A 23,289-nucleotide genomic window follows, 5' to 3' on the forward strand; every position below is an offset into this window, starting at 1 on the left:
GCGTCTCTTTTCTAGGCTGAAGAGGCCCAAACGCCGTAGCCTTTCCTCATAAGGAAGGTGCCCCAGCCCCGTAATCATCTTAGTCGCTCTCTTTTGCACCTTTTCCATTTCCACTATGTCTTTTTTGAGATGCGGCGACCAGAACTGGACACAATACTCCAGGTGTGGCCTTACCATCGATTTGTACAACGGCATTATAATACTAGCCGTTTTGTTCTCAATACCCTTCCTAATGATCCCAAGCATAGAATTGGCCTTCTTCACTGCCGCCGCACATTGGGTCGACACTTTCATCGACCTGTCCACCACCACCCCAAGATCTCTCTCCTGATCTGTCACAGACAGCTCAGAACCCATCAGCCTATATCTAAAGTTTTGATTTTTTGCCCCAATGTGCATGACTTTACACTTACTGACATTGAAGCGCATCTGCCATTTTGCTGCCCATTCTGCCAGTCTGGAGAGATCCTTCTGGAGCTCCTCACAATCACTTCTGGTCTTTACCACTCGGAAAAGTTTGGTGTCGTCTGCAAACTTAGCCACTTCACTGCTCAACCCTGTCTCCAGGTCATTTATGAAGAGGTTGAAAAGCACCGGACCCAGGACAGATCCTTGAGGCACACCACTTTTCACCTCTCTCCATTGTGAAAATTGCCCGTTGACACCCACTCTCTGCTTCCTGGCCTCCAACCAGTTCTCAATCCACGAGAGGACCTGTCCTCTAATTCCCTGACTGTGGAGTTTTTTCAGTAGCCTTTGGTGAGGGACCGTGTCAAACGCCTTCTGAAAGTCCAGATATATAATGTCCACGGGTTCTCCCGCATCCACATGCCTGTTGACCTTTTCAAAGAATTCTATAAGGTTCGTGAGGCAAGACTTACCCTTACAGAAGCCATGCTGACTCTCCCTCAGCAAGGCCTGTTTGTCTATGTGTTTTGAGATCCTATCTTTGATGAGGCATTCCACCATCTTACCCGGTATGGATGTTAGGCTGACCGGCCTATAGTTTCCCGGGTCCCCCCTCTTTCCCTTTTTAAAAATAGACGTGACATTTTTTTGAATGTGAACATGGGAGTTCACAGGTTAAAAACTGACCTCTGTAAATAATAAATGGAATAAAAACCAAACCAGTCAAACTTAGAAAAACTCCTGTTAAAGATTTATTGCAGTAATACAATAAATTTTAGAAAAGACCACACATCTGTGTTTAGTTACAACCCTACAAATGGCACAGCTAGGCCAAGATCTCTGGAAACAAGCTAGGAATTTGGGGTACTCAAACAGAAACCCACGGATCCCTGTTTTCAGATTGCAAGTCCCCCGTTTCACAAATTCCACTAGACGTCTCTGAGAATCTTGGCCCAAAACACACAATCCTGACTTTATAGCATCACAATCATGATCTCGCAAAACACTCTACTGGCCGACTTCAGCCAAACTAATGGAGTCCCACCCCCCATTAAGCATAATAATCTCAATTGCACTGAAGTTTTAAAACACACACTCCCAGTTTCTCCAGATACGCTATATATGCATAAAAACATTTCTTTAAAAAACAAAAAACCAGAATCATTGTTACAAAAGGATTTTCTGTAAGGATGTGACACCCCAGTTTATTACAACCTTGGGATGCCCCTCTGTGGACTTTGAATGGACGCTACACTATTGCAAAGAGGCTTTGTTTCATAATGAGGATAGTGTGACACTGGTGAGGTTTCATGGCTTACCGGTCCTCAAATGTATGTACCTCAGTTCACCAGAACTAATAAGAAAGTTGGTTGCGTATATGGAAAGGGTCTTGTTAAAAAAATCTAAACCATCAGCAGGAAGGTTGAAATAGGAAAGTGGAAGAAAAGTTACACATCAGAATATTTACAGACAGAGGAAGGGCCCAGGTATACCTTGACAAAGGTTCTGCAGCGGGGAAAACCCAGCCTCTGCCCTTCTAGCAGTCACAAGCCCAACCTCACTTGCAACTAGTAAAGTGCCTTTCTTTGAACAGCCTTTTTTCCACCTACATTCACCGACACAGGAGTGACTTGACCATACTTTGCAGCAAGGTCCCAGTAATGCTTAATCCCATTTTCCACTAATCTCTTGCAGCTGGATACAATCTCAACAGCAGCCTGCAATTGATACTTGTTGCTGTTCTTCTCAATTAGTGTGAGAAATCCCATCAAATGGGCTTTAAATCAAAACACTGAACCAGAAGGATCTTTGGTTTATTAACAGAATTGCAGAGAATTAAAACCACTGCCCTCCCGAACACCCTCTCATCCACTGGAGAAAATATGCTGAGTGAAGTTACTTGATCATTTGCTAGTCACCCAGGACCAAAATGCATAGTCTGCCACAGTAAAAACATGGGAAGAATTCAAATATTCAGCAACAGATATTTGAGGAACAATTCAAATATTTAGCAACAGCATGTGATATGCACTTTCTCAGGGCTGTAACCCCTAAGCATGCACACAAGTATGTCCCCATGATGAATGCTTCCGGGAGAAAACCTTCCACTTGTCAAGGGTGGACATGGCAGACATTTTTTCTGTACCAAAGTGCAGAACAGTCAGTGGCATCAGATACTGAGCGTTTTTTAACAGGACAAAAATGTGCCACGTGTGGCAGACCGATGCCTGGCTCAGATGCTCAGCAGGGGACAATCCAATTCTGCGCATGAGCACGCGTCCCCTCCTCACCCATCTATTCACACACATGGAAGCCCCATTTCTCCTCCCCCTTTATGCAAGGAAGAATGGTGCAGATCGGACCTTGATGTGCCTCTGAGCCTGGGGAGCATCATTAAAAGCAAAGAATTCCACAACTTCCAAGCCTATCTCTTTGAAACAAGGGCAGGGAGTCTCACAAGCAGCCTATCTTCTGTAGCATGAAGTGAGAGAAAGGTGTCTTGGAATTTTGACTGACAGGGAAATAATCCTCATGCTTCCATATCCATAAAACCACACACGGAGCATGGGAAATACATGATCAAATTGGAAAAGTGGCATCACTCCTCACACTTTGACAAAACAAACTTATTGCCGCAGCCCAATTGCTCTGTATTGGTGAGTGTTTCTAACCTCGCTTTCTTTGGTGTCTGCTGGCCAGAGTAAGAAGCCTGGGAACTCTGGGCAGTGCAAAGGGAAAAACATGTAGACAGAATGGACTACTGAAGGAATATAGCACACATACTACAGGAATAACTTACCATCAGTTTCTTTAAAAAAAAAATTACAGATTTTGAAGAATGATGGTGAATGTCCCTATTAAAATTATGGCAATGCAGTTTAAAAAGCACATTTAAAAACATAAACTCGCACACTTTCCCAGAAGACTCTAGAAATGTGCCTTTGTGCTGTAATGTTTTCCTGTGTATTGAAAGAGACATACTCAGAAGACAGAAACCATCACGCCCTGCTAGGGACTGACCAAATGAGATCGCCTTCCACACATGCAAGACAGTCCAACTGCATCACTCCATGTTTTCTTCTCTATCCTCAGCCCTGAAATGACTGCCAGGTCACAGACCCCAAATCTCTTTCTTTCAGAAGAAACAAAAAAAAAACCTAAAATGGTTTGCAGCGTTCTCCTTCCCTTTCCCTCCTTAGCAAGACAGAGGAGACTCGAGAGTGCCAAGTTCCATTTCGGGTGTCTGAAATGCTTCTGGAAAACTTTACAAAACCATGACCCTTACAGTCGGGTTGGGCAAATGAAAATAACCTCAGGCTTCTTTATGCAATTACAAGTCTGACCCTTTTGTTCCAGGCACTACTTAACTGAATATGCAGTAGGGTGTAATAGGGTTTCCTACAGTGATGGTGGGTTGTGGACAGGAGTTTTCCCACGAAAGTCAAATCATTCCCTAGCGGTGTCCAGTGTACGCCTTAAACCAGGAAGTGACGGAGGCTGCTGCAGAGGAGATCATGCCCCCCGCGCTGCTGCTGGCGATTGGCTGCGACACCTGCGTGCTCTGGCTCTGGAGCATCTCCACAGGCTGGGAGGGGATGTCACAGAACCGAGGGCTGGGCAGGTTCTCCCAGTCTGTCCCCAGGTCGGTTTCTTCATCGCTGATGTGTTCATCTCCACTCTCGTCTGTTTCGCCAGCACCACTGGGATCTACAAACTCCATGGAGTCTTCTAGATCAGCACTGACTTCAAATGGCCCAGACCTACAAACACAAAATTAGGACTCAGTCCTGTTGTGCTACGGCCAAAACCAGAAAAACAGCAAACTTGTTGGGCTGCAATTTGAGCAGCAAAACCCAAAACTCAAGGAGCAAAGCATGTTAAAAGCAGCCAACATCTTGGCTGAGCAATGCATTCAAACCAAGAGCACTAGAAAGCGATGCAGAGCAAAAACCCCAAAGAAGAACGAGAGCTGACAGGATCAGCACAATAGCAGCAATGCCCGAGAAAAGGTATGGAAAACCAGCACACCATGGGCTAACATGGACTACTGGCCTGATTTTTCTGACAGCTCAAGATATGCTGCAGTTGCAAAATGCAGTTTTCAGAACAATCTCCACTAGACTCTTCAGCACCCTGTAGATCCCAGCATTCATTTCAAAGCTCAAGCACAGCTTGGTTATAGGGAAGCAGGCCTTGAGGGGGTGAACGAAGACGGGGAAGGCTGCTCCAGGCAGCTGCAGGATGGAAATAGCTGGGAGGGAACAAAGAGGGGTCAGTAAATGGCCTCTTACCTTCCCAAGTTTTCTGTCTTGGGGCTGACCAGGTACATCAGGTTCCTGAGGGTATGCAGAGGGTGTAGGAGATCTAAGTTTACATGCTAGAGGACCAAGAGGAACAAAGCAGAGTGCTTATCATCAGGCAAAACTGCAAATGTGACAGTGGGCAAGAGCAAACAGGCATTCACTATACCTGAGAAAAGCACAGGTAAAGGATGTTGGCATTCAGCTTTTTCACTGCCCACGTGAATTTCTTCCTGCTGAGATTTTCCCCACAGAACTCACTGCAAGACAGAATTTTGGAAATAAAATGCACACAGGAATGAAGGGCAAGGAAAAGCCTTTCCTGTTTCACGCCAGTGGCATAGCTAGAAGGGGTGCAAAGCACCAAGTTTTGCTTTGCAGGGAGCCTCACCATACAGCATACCCTCCCCCTCCCCTCTGGAGCCTTTCTGGGCAGTGGGAGCAAAAGAGGCAAATGCAGGGAGGCGAATGCCTTTGTTTTGCTCCCCCTGCCTGGAGAGGCTCCGAAGGGGAGAAGGAGGGGTCACTGGCACGCTGCGGTGAGACTCCCTACAAAACTTAGCACTTTGCACCCCCTCTAAGCTATACTACTGTTTCATGCCACTCCACCTGCTCAAGGCTTCATGAAGACAGAGATCTTCAGACCAGCCTCCAATATGTGCCAGTATTGAGTTGCAATCCACAGGCATCACAAAGCACTGGACACATGAACAGAGAATTGTAACCGGCGTCCACATTTCCATTGATCTGATTCTCCAAACAAAACCCTACTGTTTCTCACAGCTACTTGCCTGTTGTACAGCTTCTTGGGAAGGTTTACATCAAGTATGTGAGACAAAATGTTGACAAGTTGTGTTGCATAGCACAAAGCAGCACTGATGGTGTAAGCCGGGTTGTTGTGCTCCATGTCTAACACAAAAAAGAGAAAACCAGTCAGAACCGCTGTAAGATCATCTGGATGAAGCAACTGCTCACATTTCCTCAAGGGCTCAACGTTCTACCAACAGGCAGGGATTTCAATATCCTCAGGCACAACAGGACGATCTGCTCTAACACAAGTTTGCCCAGACACCAAGATAGCCTTGGGAGCCTTCCCTCCTCCAGGAGCCCCTGCTGTCCCTCTGTAACGTACTACTCAGGACACGGTCACTGTTTCAAGGATAAAGCCAACCAATTACGCTTTGGAGAGAATGAACCATCTCTCTGATTTCTGGAATGATGAAAATACTTGACACTGTATAACCAGTGCTGTCGCTACGGGGGATGGGGGGAGTAAGTCTAGAGGTCTGGTCTAGAGGGCTGAGCCTCCGTTTGCCTGAAGATAACATTAGAAGGTCGCCAGTTCGAGGCCACCGGCACTGTGAATGGTGAGACCTTGAAGCAGCTGACAAGCCGAGCTGAGTTATTCCACCTGCTCTTTGGAGAGATGAAGGAGCTGCTTGTCAGCCTGCATGGGAGGAATCTGGAGGCTAGAAAGTGATAACAGACCACAAAAGATCCATCTGAAATGTTGTGCGGTTCTTGAAAGGTAGAACCTTTCTTCAATTGTAAAAATCCCTATGGGGATTTAGAACAGCCTATGTAAACCGCCTTGAATAAAGTCTGAGGAGAAATCTGATGACCAAGAAAGGCGGTATATAAACACCTGTATTATATTATTATTATTATTAAGTCTTGCAGGCGCTGCAACATGCTGTGAAAGCAGCCCCTCACACTTGCCACCACAGCCATTTTGGGCAGCTCCGATAGCAAGTGGGAGAGCCGCTTACCCCCACCAGCTACATTACTGGTTATAACCAAACATTTATTATGATTTCATTAATCAAGAGGGCACAGAAAGCTCATGCCTTCTTGACTAGTGGTAGAGCACATGTTTTGCATGCAGAAGGTATTGGGTTCAACCCCTGACATTCCTATGTGGGAAAAGACCCCTCACTGAAGCCCTACAAAGCTGCTGCCAGTCAGCATAGACAAGCTAGATGGACCAGGTCTCTGACTTTGCAGAGGGCAGCTTTAGACGTTCATCAACCCTCACCCAACCACCAGAAATATTATTCAACTACCTTTCTGTCTTTTAAGACTTCTGTACTGCCTACACAATTTCAAGCATAAATTTATAGCCATAAGAGCTAGAAACCTGCTTCTTTTAAGAGAAACAAAACAAAAGCTGATATTCTTAGAAAGCCAAATTCTGAGACATACACTGTTCTGAGCAAAAATACAGCAATCCGACAGGTGTTTTTGGAAAAATATGCCATATTCAGAATACCATTATGCACTCTGCAGTTATGTACACAGCATATTTCAAGGAGCAAAGAACTGGGGAGACTCAACCTTAACAACAGCCAGCCCTTTACCCGGCCCTTGAGTGGTTTTTTTCTCTTCCACCCAGTTGTAATAAGCCGAATAGTCGCCATTGTTGGGAAGGGTAATCCAAGGCCCTGCAATGCTGATGCTGGTGTCTCCATTGTGATCGTCACACACCCATCGCCCAGACAGGTAGGTGGTTCTCCTGGCTTCTGCAAGCTTGCTCACAGTGCTCGAAGTCATGGCATTGTCGCTCTCTGAGAAAACATCTGCAGGGTCTCTGCAGAAAACACAAAAAGATTACCAAGGGAGCCGGGACTCTGGTGTGGCTTACAAGGAAGTTCTCAAACACAAGTACAGATCAGTACAAGCATCTGCCTGCTATAATGGCTGCCAAGATGCTTCCCCCAGAGCCTTCTGTGCATGGGTGCTGCTGCAGGGAGCTACTCAAGATTGCAGAGTGGAATAGGAAATGAAAGGATTGATCTCTCAGGCCCAGTGCGGCTCCAGATCCACCCCGTTCCAGTCAATGCACTGGATCTTACCAAAATGGTCTGGCTATAAATGCTCGTAGGTCAGCCTAGGAATTTCAGTGGGGGGGGGGGAATAGCACAGACAGACAGACCCTGGCTCATGCAGCTCCCTGGTTTTGTCCAGGTCCCTTGGCTGTCTATTCCTCTTCTATCTGCCACCTTTCTAATGTGCTTGCAAACATCCCTATTACAATGCACCACTGACCATCTTTCCCCTCAGACAGGCTTCTTACTTCCGGCTCTGTCTCCAGACAGACTCTCCTGTGGATCTGAGCCAAGACTCCATCATAAGAACATGAGAACAGCCCCGCTGGATCAGGCCATAGGTCCATCTAGTCCAGCTTCCTGTATCTCACAGCGGCCCACCAAATGCCCCAGGGAGCACACCAGATAAAACTCCATCAAACTCTTGTTCCAATCCCACTGGGACCTGCCCTCAATGTCCTGCATGCTCAACTGCCTACTGCAGACAAGGGTTTGCAAAATCAAGTTGGCGGGACTCTATTTGAAGGGGAACTTAGAAATCTGCAAAACCAAGATGAGGGAGATTCAGGAGTAGATACAGCCTGGACACACAGCAGAATTTTATCATTCTAAAAATCAGGGAGAACCTCAGGTCTGGTGCAGCCATCAACTCTTGGATTTACTTGACTAGCACAATCCAGCCACAGCTCAGCACTTTGAAGTCCAAATGACCTCAATAGGAGAGAACTAAAGATGCAGAATCAATGGTTGGCAACCTTCAGTCTCGAAAGACTATGGTATCGCGCTCTGAAAGGTGGTTCTGGAACAGCGTCTAGTGTGGCTGAAAAGGCCGATTCGGGAGTGACAATCCCTTCCACACCGGGAGCAAGTGCAGTCTGTCCCTGGCCTGTCTCCCTGGCTATGGGCCATACTTCTTTGCCTCTTAGCCTCAGACTGTTGGCCAAGTGTCTCTTCAAACTGGGAAAGGCCATGTTGCACAGCCTGTCTCCAAGCGGGCTGCTCAGAGGCCAGGGTTTCCCACTTGTTTCCCACTTGTTGTATCGCAGCTGTGGTCTACCCGTAGGGCGCTTTCCTTGCACAAGTTCTCCATAGAGAAGATCCTTTGGGATCCGCCCATCATCCATTCTCACGACATGACCGAGCCAACGCAGGCGTCTCTGTTTCAGTAGTGCATACATGCTAGGGATTCCAGCACGTTCCAGGACTGTGTTGTTTGGAACTTTGTCCTGCCAGGTGATGCCGAGAATACGTCGGAGGCAGCGCATGTGGAAAGCATTCAGTTTCCTCTCCTGTTGTGAGTGAAGAGTCCATGACTTGCTGCAGTACAGAAGTGTACTCAGGACGCAAGCTCTGTAGACCTGGATCTTGGTATGTTCCGTCAGCTTCTTGTTGGACCAGACTCTCTTTGTGAGTCTGGAAAACGTGGTAGCTGCTTTACCGATGCGTTTGTTTAGCTCGGTATCGAGAGAAAGAGTGTCGGAGATTGTTGAGCCAAGGTACACAAAGTCATGGACAACCTCCAGTTCGTGCGCAGAGATTGTAATGCAGGGAGGTGAGTCCACATCCTGAACCATGACCTGTGTTTTCTTCAGGCTGATCGTCAGTCCAAAATCTTGGCAGGCCTTGCTAAAACGATCCATGAGCTGCTGGAGATCTTTGGCAGAGTGGGTAGTGATAGCTGCATCGTCGGCAAAGAGGAAGTCACGCAGACATTTCAGCTGGACTTTGGACTTTGCTCTCAGTCTGGAGAGGTTGAAGAGCTTTCCGTCTGATCTGGTCCGGAGATAGGTGCCTTCTGTTGTAGTTCCAAAGGCCTGCTTCAGCAGGACAGCGAAGAAGATCCCAAACAAGGTTGGTGCAAGAACACAGCCCTGCTTCACGCCACTTCGGATGTCAAAGGGGTCTGATGTGGAGCCATCAAAGACAACAGTGCCCTTCATGTCCTTGTGGAAGGATCTGATGATGCTGAGGAGCCTGGGTGGACATCCAATCTTGGGGAGAATCTTGAAGAGGCTATCCCTGCTGACCAGGTCGAAAGCCTTCATGAGATCTATGAAGGCTATAAAGAGTGGCTGTCGTTGTTCCCTGCATTTCTCCTGCAGTTGTCTAAGGGAGAATACCATATCAGTGGTGGACCTGTTGGCTCGGAATCCACACTGTGATTCTGGATAAACGCTCTCTGCAAGTATCTGGAGCCTCTTTAGTGCAACTCGGGCAAACAACTTTCCTACAACGCTAAGGAGATGCCACGGTAGTTGTTGCAGTCACCCCTGTCGCCTTTGTTCTTGTACAGCGTGATGATGTTTGCATCCCTCATGTCTTGAGGTACTCCACCTTCTCTCCAGCAGAGACAAAGGATTTCATGCAGCTCAGTGATGATGATCTCTTTGCAGCACTTTAGGACTTCAGCAGGGATGCTGTCTTTTCCAGGTGCCTTGCCAAAGGCAAGGGAGTCCAGGGCCACGTGAAGTTCTTCTAGGGTTGGTTCACTGTCAAGCTCTTCCAGCACAGGCAGGCACTCAATGTTGTTCAGTGCTTCTTCAGTGACTACATTTTCTCTGGAATATAGCTCAGAGTAGTGCTGCACCCAGCGTTCCATCTGCTGCACCCGATCCTGGATGACCTCGCCTGTGGCAGACTTCAGAGGGGCAATTTTCTTCTGTGTTGGACCTAGGGCCTGCTTGATACCATCATACATCCCCTTGATGTTGCCCGTGTCAGCTGCTATCTGTATCTCGGAACAGAGCTGGAGCCAGTAGTCGTTAGCACATCTCCTGGCAGTCTGCTGGACTTTGCTGCGAGCACCTCAGAGGACCTGCAGGTTGCACTCACTGGGACAGGCCTTGTATGCTGCTTGAGCTCTCCTCTTTTCCTCAATGACTGGTGTGAACTCCTCAGAGTGGGCTTCAAACCAGTCTGCTGTCTTGTTGGTCTTCTTGCCAAATATGGACAAGGCGGTGTTGTAAACAGCATTCTTGAAATGTTCCCATCTGTTGGATGCGTTTGCATCGACCGGGCCTGGAAGAGATTCCTCAAGCGCTCGTGCAAATTCCTCCACTTTTCTCTGATCCCGGGTCTTGCTCGTATCAATGCGAGGTCTTCCTTCCCTTTTCGTGTGATACAGTCACTTTGTTTGCAGTTTCACTCTGCTGCACACCAGCGAGTGGTCGGTGTCACAGGCAGCACCCTGATAGCTGCGTGTGATCTTGATGCTGGGAAGGCTGGAGCGTCTGGTGAGAATCAGGTCGAGCTGGTGCCAGTGCTTTGATCTTGGGTGTCTCCAAGAGACTCTATGTTGGGGCTTCGTGTTGAAGAACGTGTTGCTGACACAGAGACCGTGATGACAGCAAAACTCTAGCAGGCGTTGGCCATTTTCGTTCATCTTCCCAGTGCCGAACTGACCTAAGCAAGTGGGCCACGAACTGTTATCAGCACCAACTCTAGGGCAACAGTATTTCCACTTTGGCTGGATTGTGCCCAGAAAGTGCACACATTATATTAAACATTTTTAAAATAAATGCCCTTGAAACAGAGCAGTCTCTCTTCCCCATTAAATATTCAGCAGGTGTGCAATGAAAACATCCCTTATCAGAGTCAAGTAAACACCCTTAAATCCAGCACAACAAGAAGTCCCACTGCCTTGAAGAGGACAAAGCCCAAAGCAATTGGCACAGACCAGTCTCTGAAGCAAGCTGGAGGAGTAAGTCACTTCTGCATAATATCCCCCATCCAAGTTCCATTAGAGGAAATAAATGAGAGTCCCTCCAAAAAGAGACTAGTTTCCTTTCTATGGGGAAAGCACCTTGTGCACTGAAAGTGCTACATAAACAAGAAAGGAAACAAACAGGGGCACTGTCTGGTCAAAAATAAGCCCTTTCAAGTTCCACTGACTTCCAAGGAAAAGTCTGGCACATGCTTAAATCTTCTCCCACTGAAACTGATGGGAGCTGCTAGTAACCCCCTCCCAGAAACAATTTCAGAGGAAACCCTTAAGAGGATCTGAACAATTCATAAGCACACTAATTACATAGCAAATTCCACTAAACAGTGGGTTTACTTCCAAGTCAATCTGTTTAGAACAGGGTTGTATCTTGAGCAAAGTGGGACAGAATACCCACATTCAACACAACCCTGCCATCCACACACATAAGTATTTGTATCTGAACTGGTTTGTCTTCCACTTTCCTCCCCTTCTTTTTCTTCTGTGACGTGTGCATTAGACTGCAATCCTCCAGTTACCACTACTTCTCCTGCCCCCAGGTTAAATGATCAAAAAGATGGTGGCTGCAGCTCAGTGCTCAGAAGGTTCCCATTTCAACCCTTTGCAGCATCTCCAGGTTGGGCTGGGAGAGACCCCTGTATGAAACCCTGGAGAGCTTCTGTCAGTATAGACAACGCTGATCTAGGTGGACCAATGGACAACATACGTTGAATGTTATGTTGGGAACCTTCAGTCTCGAAAGACTATGGTATTGCGCTCTGAATGGTGGTTCTGGAACAGCGTCTAGTGTGGCTGAAAAGGCCGATTCAGGAGTGACAATCCCTTCCACACTGGGAGCAAGTGCAGTCTGTCCCTGGATGTTTCATATGTTGTGAAACTGGACCACAACATATAATGCGGCATACAATATAATGCATACATACATTATATATGTATATATGGTTTTACATGTACGATAATATATGTTCAGTCTAAATTTCCAGCCTTTCCCTACCTCATGCCAATCTTCACTTCCTCAATAGGGAAGATGACCGAGGTTAGTTCCAGGACATGTGACCGACGGAGGTTAGCCAGGTGCTCGTGCTGGCTTCTCAAGTCATAGTTCCTCTTCTCCACCAGGTCTCCAAGCTTGCGGTTGTGCCTCTGGATCTTCTCCTTCTTCTCCTGATGACGCTGAGCCCTGCGGTAAAGCTTCTGGTTCTCATCCTTAACTTTAAGCAGCCACTCAGAATCTGCGGCAGCAAACAGAAAAATGAGCCCCTAGAACTAAACTACACTGTCTTTCAAGGGTCTTTCAATTACTAGGAGCCATTACAATTGAGATCAGAGATGAAGGATCAAAATGATCTTGAGACTGGACTTATGAGTATAGGCTACACTGTTTGCAGGGGATTGTTTAGATTAAAGATCAAAATGGTAATTTTATATTCAAGTGGAGTTTATGCATTCATTACAAGGACATGAAAGTTCAGGACAATGTAAATCCATTTACTCTTCTTTAGACAATTTTATCAAGAAAAAGGGAAAGAAAACAATAAGAAAAAGTTGACAAAGATACAATATATGATGTAAACAAGTGATGGAAGCAAGTGATAAAGTTAGTATAAAACAGCAAGTACAGGAGGAATGTAGGAGAGATGGGAAAAGAATGAAAAAGGACATGAAAGTAAAATTACTAAAAATCTAATGTAAATTTCCATTTTGTATAATAATTGAAGATTGTATTGATATATCATAGACATCAGCATAAATTGAATGAACAATTAATTTTGAATATAATTATTATTTCTAGGAATGAACCATAACTATTCAATAAAGAACATTTATATTCGCAAATCAAAAAAGGCAGTTAAAGGGGAACAATATTGTCAATGTCTACGTAGTTGTGATAGCTATATGCTACTTGCAGAGTCAGGATGCCTCTGAATGCCCACTGCCAGAACCAATAGTGGAAGAGAAGCAGGCTCTCATCTCCTGCCACTGCAGGAAGCAGGATCCTTGTCAGCTGGGCCTTTGGCCTGACTCACCAATTCACCCCTCACTACCAATATATGACCTATGATGTCACTGCCAGGGAGTAGCTACAGACACGGTGACATCCATTTATTCTGTTTGGGTCATGGAAGTAGCCATTTAAGATTTCCCACACATGGAAATCCTTACAGAACCAAATCAACTGCAAAGGGCCTGCAAAGGAACTACATTATCACCACAGAGCCCCTGTGCACTGCAGGGGCCTTATGGTGCACTGTCAGATGCCAGCCAGGCTCACTGCACATGAGAAGCTCTCCCACACAGCTGAGCATTGTTGGGGAAGATCAGTCACAGACAAGTGACCTGTAGACATCTTGTCCATTGTGACTGATCTGAAGGAAGCCTTGAGATGCTTCTGGGATGCCTCAACTTCACAGGACATTGCTAGAAATCTTAGAGGTCCAGGAGTAGGAGCGTGTGCCATTTTTGCTACTGCACAATCATTACTTACTTCTTTCAATCTCCTCATTTTCTTTGCAAATTGTTTGCTTCAACTGCTCAATTCTCATCTTGCAAGACATTATTTTCCACCTCTGAAAGAAACAAAACAACTAGAAGAAACTGACCCAAACCCACTGACCTATCCAAAGAGCTAACAGGTCTACATTTGAATATTTATGGAAGACAAAAAAATGTCCCCAAATGTGTATTCAAATGCATTTAACCTTAAGCAGCAACAGCCCAGAAGTCTCTAGAGCAGGGGTGTCCAAACTTTTTGGCAGGAGGGCCACATCATCTCTCTGACACTGTGTCAGGGGCTGGGGGGAAAAAGAGTTAATTTACATTTCAAATTTGAATAAATTGACATAAATGCATCAGAAATGGAACTTATATGAATGAATGAAGGTCTTGCAATAGCTCATGGCCTATAAAAGGCCTTGCACAAAGCAAGGTCAGCCTTTCCTTTGCTGCCACTGCTGCATCACAGACATGAAACAATGAGCAGTAGAGGCAGCCTTCGTCTCACAGCTCACATGAGAGGTCGGACAGTTGGCCGTCACACTGAAAGCAGTTGTGTCGGGCCAGTGTGGGCTCCAGCAAGTCTCTGGAGGGCCAGAGCTTATTGGAGACTGAGGGGTCCCAGCGGGCCGGATTGGGAGTCCCTGAGGGCTGCAAGTGGCCCCAGGGCCGGGGTTTGGGCACCCCTGCTCTAGAGTGACTGAAAAGATAAATTAGGACATCCAAGATTTATCCCAGAGGTAGTACAGGGCAGCAGTTCAGAGAACAAGAAGCATTTTGGTTTTGCCTACAAGAGCTGACCTCCCAGGAGGAAGTCATACAAGGGATAAACATCCTTCTCTTAATCAAATTGTCCTGCGACCTAAATACATCTTTAACATTTGCTAGCTATTTAAGTACTGGCTCATAACACAAAGAGGCAGAGCTGCACTGACTGCAGAACAGAACATCCTAACACTGCAATTCAAAACCTTCAATCAAAAGTTCTGTACAAGTCAGGGGTGTCAAACATAAGGCCTGTAGGCTGAATGCAGCTCCAGAAGCTATTTATCCAGCTCCTGTTATAATTGGGCTCTCTCGGCTTGCTAATTGGGGTCTCTCATATCTTGAAAATATGAACTAGATTTGCCCATTTTCTCTTCTGTAATTTGCAGCTAAGGAGTTTTTTATGTAAGAACAAAGTACTTATTTCTGGCCATCATCTGCTTAATGACATCACTTCCAGCCCTCAGCAGGTACCATGAATGCTAACATTGGCCCTCTGCATGAAACAAGTTTGACACCTCTGAGATAAATATTAAGTACAGCAAACAAAGAGAGTCCCTTTTAACAGACTTATTAAAAATATGAGATCACATTTGTAGTGGTATCAGGAAGTATGGCTCCATTATATAGTACTAAACTTTTTATAATTTTTTTCTGTGTTTAAAACATACAAAATGCATGCACTGTATTAAAACAAAATGTCCCAAGACCTTTGTGAGTGCACACCCCCAAACTCCATCCTATCTCCATCTACGACATGAGGATAATTCTGATCTACCTCACAGGCTTCCAGTATTAATTACTGCAAAATACTGGGTGGTATTATTAGATAGCAAAAGCCTGGTATTTTAGATCCATGTTTAAAAGAGATTAACGAATAAACCCACAATTAGTATTCTGACATGCTGGTTTCAGAGCATTCTGGGATTCCAGAAGAAGAAGAGGATTAATTTAAGCTGCGGTTCTCCATTTCACATTTGTACCTCACGTTTCTTTTCCAAGGAACTCTCGAAGTTCAGACAGAGACAGAGATAAAAATAAAATATCAAAGTAACAAGCTGATAACAAAACCACCATCTTCATGAAAACTTCCTCAGATAAAAGGTTGCATTCACCTACACGCAGCCAGCACCTGACGGGCAGATTCTCCATGGTGCAATTGTTTCATGATTCTGGGGACAGATGAATAGAAGTGCCATACAGGTGAAGCCAACTCTGTGGTTCCTCTCACATAAATGTTCAGGTGTGGGATGATACCACAGGGAACCAGCTTCCATTGATGGGGATCAACACTTGAAAGACTTCAGAGGAAAAAAAAAACACTCACCAGCTGGTCAGATATCCATTTCCCCTCCATAGCCTTTAACAACCTGAAAAACAAACAACAACATATGATTTGCTGGCAACCAGAAATGGACTTTTAACTCCATAAAATTTTCTTTCTTCCTGCATTAAAATCACCTACCAAAATCACTTTTTAATACTAACTGGGACTTACTGGGACTGGAATTCATTCTGTTTGCTTTTAAGATGCTTTAATCTCTCCTTCTTTTCCAAAAACCTAGAAAAGAGTTAGACATACATCATGATCACAAATAAGGCATTCTAATCAGAGGGAGCAACAAGAATGATGAAATACCACTGGGCATGTGGCGCATGCAAAACACAGCCGTTTGACATTATCTAAAGCAGAGAGAGGCAGAAGGGGGAGATTGTGGTCCACATGGAAACCACTGCTCAATTCCCTCCAAACCGGTGCCGGTTGCTGGGATTTATGCAAGCAATACTGGACTACGGTGGATCTTGGCCTGAGCCAACCAGATCCTTCTCAGGTCCTGAAGCAAGCTTGCAGATCCACAATCACTGAACCCAGACCTGTTATGACTTTTAACTACTCAAGATCCTGACTATATTCCCTTCCTTTATAAATTTAGTGACCTGACTTAGTGAACCATAGGAATTCTTTAAAAAAGAAGGCAAAAGTAGGCCACGGAAGGTTGGTTACCTCTCTCCTAACCGAGAGTAACTAAAATTTCACGAACACTGGAAATGTGAACAGAAAGCAAGACCAAGGACAGTATTATTTTTTTAAAAAACTATTTATTTTTCTCCTTTGAAGCCCCAGCCACCTTGATTTTCTTATAAAATCTAATTTCTTATAAAAATCAATAAAAAGTAAATCAAATTATAAAAATCAGATTTCTTATAAAATCAAATTTGTTGGAATGCTGCTTTCCCACTGCATTCTCCTTACAAACCACACCAGTTATTGCTCTGGGCACTGTCTTGTGCCCACCTTCGGAGGTGAAGTGGGGAATAACTAGGGAGAAGACCTTTCTGTGGTGGCAATGGACTCCCCTCTGCCCCACTGCTCAGTTTTCTTGACATCAATTTTGACATCCTCTGTGGGTCAGATAGAATCAATTGTGCTTTCCAGGACTTTTAATTTTAGACAGCAATTCAGGAACTTGCTGGGGATGGAACCCGTGGCTGCCGTATCCATTTAATTGTTTTTGTTGTTGTACTGTTCGGGTCCTGTTGTAAGCCACTTTGGAAAGATTTGATTGAAGGGCAAGATAATAATATTTGGGATGATAAAGTAAATATTGAACACACTCTGCTCCAGCTATCAGACATCTGGGGTAAAGCACCCTACTAGGATAGCCACAAAAGGCAATTAATCAGCAGGGCACACTAAATCGTCCCAATTCCAGCACGTACCCAATTGTTCATTGGGATGGTTTTGTGTTCATTTGTGTGTGTGTGATAGAATCAGGATGGCTGTACATCCTCAGCAAAGCTATTTCCTTGATTTTCAGACTTTGGACCACCTTTGGGCTCTGTCATAAAATTCAGTGGCCAGTGCTCCTAAATGCTACAATATAAAAAGAGTGAAAAAATGTGGTGGAACAAGTATTGTGCCAGTTCTATTGGAGTTTTCCTATAGATAACCACTACACAAGTCACAGAAAATGAACCAAAGTCAGGATGCAGAGTTTCCATTTACTATAGGGTGTTACACACTTTGCTGCCCTTTCTGAACACATCCTGTTGATAAGCAAGTCTACTTAACTAACTGGAAAATTGTCTGACTGCAACCTAGTTTCCATGTCTGGAACAGAAAACAATGGTAATTTTCTGAAAGGGGTTTCCAAGCTTAATCCTATGCATTCAAGTCCTTTCTAGTCCTATTACGTTCAATGGTGCTTATGCTCAGATATGAATTTATTATCCCACTTTAATCAGTGGGAGAAGATTAAATACACACAGAATTAGTCTCAGTTTCTTCTCTAGTTTCTAGCAGATCCTACAAAGTTTCCAATACAGCCAGACTGCACCTGCAACACTTTTTTTAAATACCTTTCTCGTTATCATCTGAGGCTGCTCAGGAGGAAATAGGTGTTGTTGATGAGTTGTCAACCAAATGAACAAAGACATCATCAAGCAGGCTATGCTTTAGGGAAGAATGCTTTAATCAGGAATAAGTGCCTGTACTTTAGTTTCCAGGGAAACAAAAAACGGGTATACCAGGTCACTGATTAAACATTCGATTAAGAAACCCAGGTATATAAATCTAGAGTGGGGGAAGAGATTGAGAGATACAAGAACCAATTTTACCAAGCCAACCAAATAATCTGGTTCATATTTCATTTTAGGCAGAAAGTTTGGAAGTAATGCAATGAGCCTCCTTTCCCTTTCTGTGTGAACAAAGGGAGAAGGTTTAAAACTTCTGTTCATGGTCCATAAGAACATAAGAACAGCCCCACTGGATCAGGCCATAGGCCCATCTAGTCCAGCTTCCTGTATCTTACAGCGGCCCACCAAATGCCCCAGAAAGCACACCAGATTACAAGAGACCTCATCCTGGTGCCCTCCCTTGCATCTGGCATTCTGACATAACCCATTTCTAAAATCAGGAGGTTGCGCATACACATCATGGCTTGTACCCCGAAATGGATTTTTCCTCCAGAAACTTGTCCAATCCCCTTTTAAAGGCATCCAGGCCAGATGCTGTCACCACATCCTGCAGCAAGGAGTCCGCAATAAACCGCAACTTTCTGCTTTGTTCAAATGCAACCAATTTAATCCTGGCTTGTTAACCAACTGTGGTTCATGTAATCCAGTGTTTAGAAGACATGTGAAACTGCAATTTCCTAAAACTGGCACTAGAAACTCTATACTACCTCCTGGCACACACAGAAGAGGAGAAAGGGAGAGAAGAATGCAGACCCTTTGGCTCACCACGACATCCTTTGGAAATGCTAAATCATGGTTTTGAGTTAGACTGGGCCTCTCTTTCTCACCTGCCACCCCCCAATCTGCAATATAGAAGCATTGACCTACCTATAGGGTTCTTACTGATAGTGTAATCCTAGGCATGTCCACTCAGAGGTAAGTCAATTGAGTTCAATGGGACCTACCACAGGTAAGTAGATATAGGATTACAGTATGAGATGTTAAGTGAAATGCTCTGAACCCTCAGAAAACATGCAGTGGTTATAGTCATTCATGCGCCAGTTACACCCAGATTAGACTACAACTATGTGCTCTACATAGGGCTAACTCTGAAGTGTGATCATAAGGGCCGGCTGGTTCAAAATTCAAGATGTTAACTGGTATGTTTCAGATGGAGCTTATTGGTCTGTTGTCATTCCACCTTCTTTGGCCTGCCACCTGCGGTTAGAACCAATTGTACATGTTGGTTTTGCCTTAATGCCTAAGAGTCAAGGACTAGGATCTCTTCATGACTATTTCTTCCCATCCCTGCCTACCCAAGGTCCTTTGCTTTGTTCCCTCACTGGCTGAAATACAGCAGGTGAACACTCAGAAGAGGGACTTTGGAGTCATGACACCACAGTTGTGAAATCCACTGACAGCTTCCCAGTCAATGGTGAAGACATGGCTCTTCCAAAAAATATTTGGGGGAGAATGGTAATGCTTATCATCTCCTTTTATGGTGGTTTGTTCCTTTGCTGCTGGCTATTTATCTAGTCATTTAATTGTCTTTCTTGTTGACTGTTTTCACTGCCTTATTACCTCTAAGGAAGTTGAAATGTTAGTATACATACACAATCTCCAATTATCAATCACTGACAGGTTAATTAGCTTTGTCTATAGGAGGACAAAGATGTTATTAGACCAGCCAAGAACCGCCCACAGCATTTCTATGGCACATTTCAGACACTGTTTCACGGATATCTGCTCAATACCCCTCCCAAGAGCACCTTCAGATTAGTTAGTCTTATCCTCGCAATGCAGACAAGCTTGCCAAAGACCACCTAAAGATGAAATTCCCAACTCAAATTCTTCACCACTACAAAACACCAGTTCTCACAGGCTTCCCATCCTCCTGATGCTGTTCCCATGACCATGTTGCAATAACAAAATACATCACACAAATCAAGAGCAGGAGGCACCACTGTTTCTATTAATGGCAGGACTTCCTGGCTCACCATGATTCATTATTGCTAATTATGAACCAAGCTCAAACTTCATAACACACAAAGGGATGAGGAAGAACATCTCCTAGCAGGAAATAAACATTGCATTTCAAAATGAAGTATAATTTGAGATACTAATCACACCTTAAGTACATGTAGTAAAGAAGCCTATAAAGTTTAGGGTCAAGAAACAGGAGCAAAACTGACAGTGGAGATCTGCTGAAGAGGCTCTTCACATCCCATCTGAGGTTATACCCATGCATCACTGAAATGCTTTCACTCAGCATTTTTTTTTTTTTGCACTACCTTGTTCTGCCAGACTGTTAACATTCCCAGTGTCAATGGCCCTTTTAACTTGATTCTACTGAAATGGTGTTTAAGCTGCTCCCATTTTTTATGTTATTCAATGCAGGCATTTTGTCTTGCTGTACTTCTATTTATTATATTTATGCTATTAGCAGCCTCAAGCATTGTTATTTAAAATGAAAAGTGGATAGAAATCTTGATTTAAAAAATAACACACAGACCATGGCTGCAGGGAGTGCTGGGTCTAATTACAAAGCAATGTTTACTCAGAAAAGCTTCAGCGAACACATAGTGAGACCAAGCTTCCTTGAACTCAGTGATACTTATGAACATACAGTATATGAACAGATTAGTTATGATACTGTAAGTGACAGCTGTTCTCCAGAATCTCAGGCATAGGTTTTTCACATAACCTACTATTTCAAGTGTCTTGAGTGTCTGTCATTTAATAATAGGTCCATTGGGGGGATGTCAAACACCCCCCTCCCCAGCAGTGCAGTGTGCCTTGTCCTGCCACAGGATGTGGTGATGGCATCTGGCCTAGATGCCTTTAAAGGGAGATGGGACAAATTTCTGGGTTACAAGCCATGATGTGTAATCTGCAACCTCCTGACTTTAGAAGCGGGCTACGTCAGAATGCCAGATGCAAGGGAGGGCACCAGGATGCAGGTCTCTTTTTGTCTTGCGTGCTCCGAGGCATTTGGTGGGCCACTGTGAGATACAGGAAGCTGGACTAGACGGGCCTGTGGCCTGATCCAGTGGGATTCTTCTTATTGTCAAAATATTGGTGGTGCCTTGTGCATGAGAGGAAAAACATTGAAAGTTGCTGAACTGAAGCCTTTGAGGTGATTAAACCACCAACTCAAGCCAGCCTCCCTCAGCACCGACCATGCAAGAACTCTGTAAGACCAGCTCAAAGGCCCAGCATTCTGCTTCCTCCAGTGGCCAACCAGATGCCTCCAGGAAGCCCACAAACAGGGCCTCAATGCATGAAGAGCCCTCACCTCCTCTTGTACCACAGCACAACAGGGATACTGCTTCTGAACAAGGAGCTTTGCATAGTCACCACAGTTAACAATATGTCAGTTCAGTGGTCTTCAACCTTTTTCGTGCCATAACCCCCAACATATAAATAAAAAAAAGTATGAGCCAGGGACACCACTGTCAATCTTGCCACCCTCCCAGGACCCTACCCACGTGCCCACACCACTGTTGCCACCCACTCCCCATCCCTGTTATGCCCTCCCAGCACTGTTCACTATAACCAAATATTCTTCTTAGAGAGAGGAGAGTTAGCATGTAACGTGACAATAGTGAAAGCTATTTTAGCACAATTGCTAACAACCTGAGCAGGACTGAAACACCATCTCCTGGTACCTAAAGGGGTGCAACCAGATGCCTCCTCCTTTACCTGGTGGTGCTCTAATCCAGTGGTCTTCCAACCTTGTTTGTTCCTCTAAGCTGCAGTGACTACACAACTGAGGCTTCACAAACCCATCAGGGTCCTGAACCCCAAGGTTGAAGAACACTGAGCTAGTTTACAGAACAATTTAAACTACAAGTCTCTGTCCCAAAGGGCCACAGTTTAAGAGACCCTCCCTCTGCTTGCTTAGAGCAGGCCTAATAGTCTAGAAGGCTGTGATCAGTGCCACCAGCCTACCCCCAAAACTGAGCAGGGCTGCAATCCTAACCACAGCTACCAGGAAATGAGCTGTACTGACTACAATGGGACTTCTGAGTCAGGAACATGTAGGGTGTGGGGATGCAGGTGAGGCACAGCCTCCCCAACGGAATCCTGTGAAAAGTGCCACCGTTGTGAGAGGTGATGCAGGGCCTCCCCACTGGAGTCCTTTGAAAAGTGCCGCCACCCCAGCATGAGGCCTCAAGCACACTCAACCCACACGCAGAGTACATTCCTGTTCTGATTAGCTGATTAGTGGGCTCCAAGGTGCCAATCCTATGCCTATCTACTCAGAAGTAAGTCCCATTATAGTCAAAGGGGCTTACTCCCAGGAAAGTGTGAATAGGATTGCAGCCCAAGCCCCATGTACTACAGAGAATGAGGGAATGTGGCAGCGTCCAGGGAGGTCAGCACTGCCAGGTATGAGTAATGGAGAGCAAGCCCCTGAGCATGTGCAGAGTGCCTTCTCCCTCACACTCCCCAACCACCCACAGCCCCTCAGTGCATTCCAGGGTGAGGGCAGGAGGAGCTTTCTGTGGAGGGGAGTCCCTGAGCATGTGCGGAGTGCTTCTCCCCCACACTCCCCCAACGACCCACAGCCCCCCTAGTGCATTCCACAGCAAGGGCAGGTGGGGCTTTCTGTGGAGAGGAGCCCCTGAGCATGTGCAGAGTGTCTTCTCTCTCACAGCCCCCCCAGTGCATTCCAAGGCGAGGGCAGGAGGGGCTTTCTGTGGAGAGGAGCCCCTGAACATGCGCAGAGTGTCTTCTCCCTCACACTCCCCCAACCACCCACAGCCCCCCCCCAGTGCATTCCAGGGTGAGGGCAGGAGGGCCTTTCTGTGGAGAGTAGCCCCTGAGCATGTGCAGAGTGTCTTCTCTCTCACAGCCCCCCCAGTGCATTCCAGGGTGAGGGCAGGAGGGCCTTTCTGTGGAGAGGAGCCCCTGAGCATGTGCAGAATGCCCTTTCTCCTTAGCCCCCTCGCTCTCCATGGAGAAAGCTCCTGAGCGTGTGCAGAGTGCCTTGGGAGGGGCCCGCGAGCCCCTGCGCACGTGCAGGGCGGGGGAGGGGCCCCGGCGAGGCCACCCACCGCTCGGAGTCGCGGCCGTCGAAGAAGACGAAGTCGCCCCCGCGGACGCAGCGGGCGCAGGTGAGGCGGCGGCGGGTGGTGTTGCACAGCGGGCAGCGCTCCACGGCCACGTACAGGCCCTCGGCGCCGGCCTCCGCCTCGCCCGCGGCCCCCGCCCGCGGCCAAGCCGGCTCCGGCCAACCGCCGCCCCTGGGAGACGCCATCTTGCCTGGCGGGCCGCGCGCGGTCACGTGCCACTTTGTTTTCGCGCAGGGGCATGC

The 23,289-nt window shown here is 45.9% G+C and overlaps 1 protein-coding gene across 1 annotated transcript; it reads right to left on the reverse strand.

Annotated features, from left to right (window-relative positions):
- Positions 1 to 1,147: 1,147 nt before the first annotated feature.
- ATG14 (autophagy related 14) lies at positions 1,148 to 23,232 on the reverse strand. Its single transcript, XM_066629939.1, has 10 exons — positions 23,030 to 23,232; positions 16,012 to 16,074; positions 15,841 to 15,883; positions 13,741 to 13,822; positions 12,250 to 12,487; positions 7,067 to 7,296; positions 5,501 to 5,618; positions 4,879 to 4,969; positions 4,701 to 4,786; positions 1,148 to 4,169 (listed from the first exon to the last, which is right to left on the reverse strand). The coding sequence occupies exons 1-10, from the start codon at positions 23,230 to 23,232 to the stop codon at positions 3,863 to 3,865; spliced, it is 1,461 nt and encodes a 486-aa protein (XP_066486036.1). The 3' UTR covers positions 1,148 to 3,862.
- Positions 23,233 to 23,289: the final 57 nt, after the last annotated feature.

Source organism: Tiliqua scincoides, chromosome 1, assembly GCF_035046505.1.
Source record: "Tiliqua scincoides isolate rTilSci1 chromosome 1, rTilSci1.hap2, whole genome shotgun sequence".
Taxonomy (NCBI): domain Eukaryota; kingdom Metazoa; phylum Chordata; class Lepidosauria; order Squamata; family Scincidae; genus Tiliqua; species Tiliqua scincoides.

Bases quoted from the DNA above. Each gene is read 5' to 3' on its own strand.
- ATG14 (XM_066629939.1), bottom strand. From the start codon at position 23,232: ATGGCGTCTCCCAGGGGCGGCGGTTGGCCGGAGCCGGCTTGGCCGCGG. The intron at 13,823-15,840 runs GTGAGTGTTTTT...TGTTTCTTTCAG, and splicing joins AATGGATATCTGACCAGCTG to AGGTGGAAAATAATGTCTTG. The intron at 4,170-4,700 runs GTAAGAGGCCAT...TTGTGTTTGTAG, and splicing joins AAGACAGAAAACTTGGGAAG to GTCTGGGCCATTTGAAGTCA.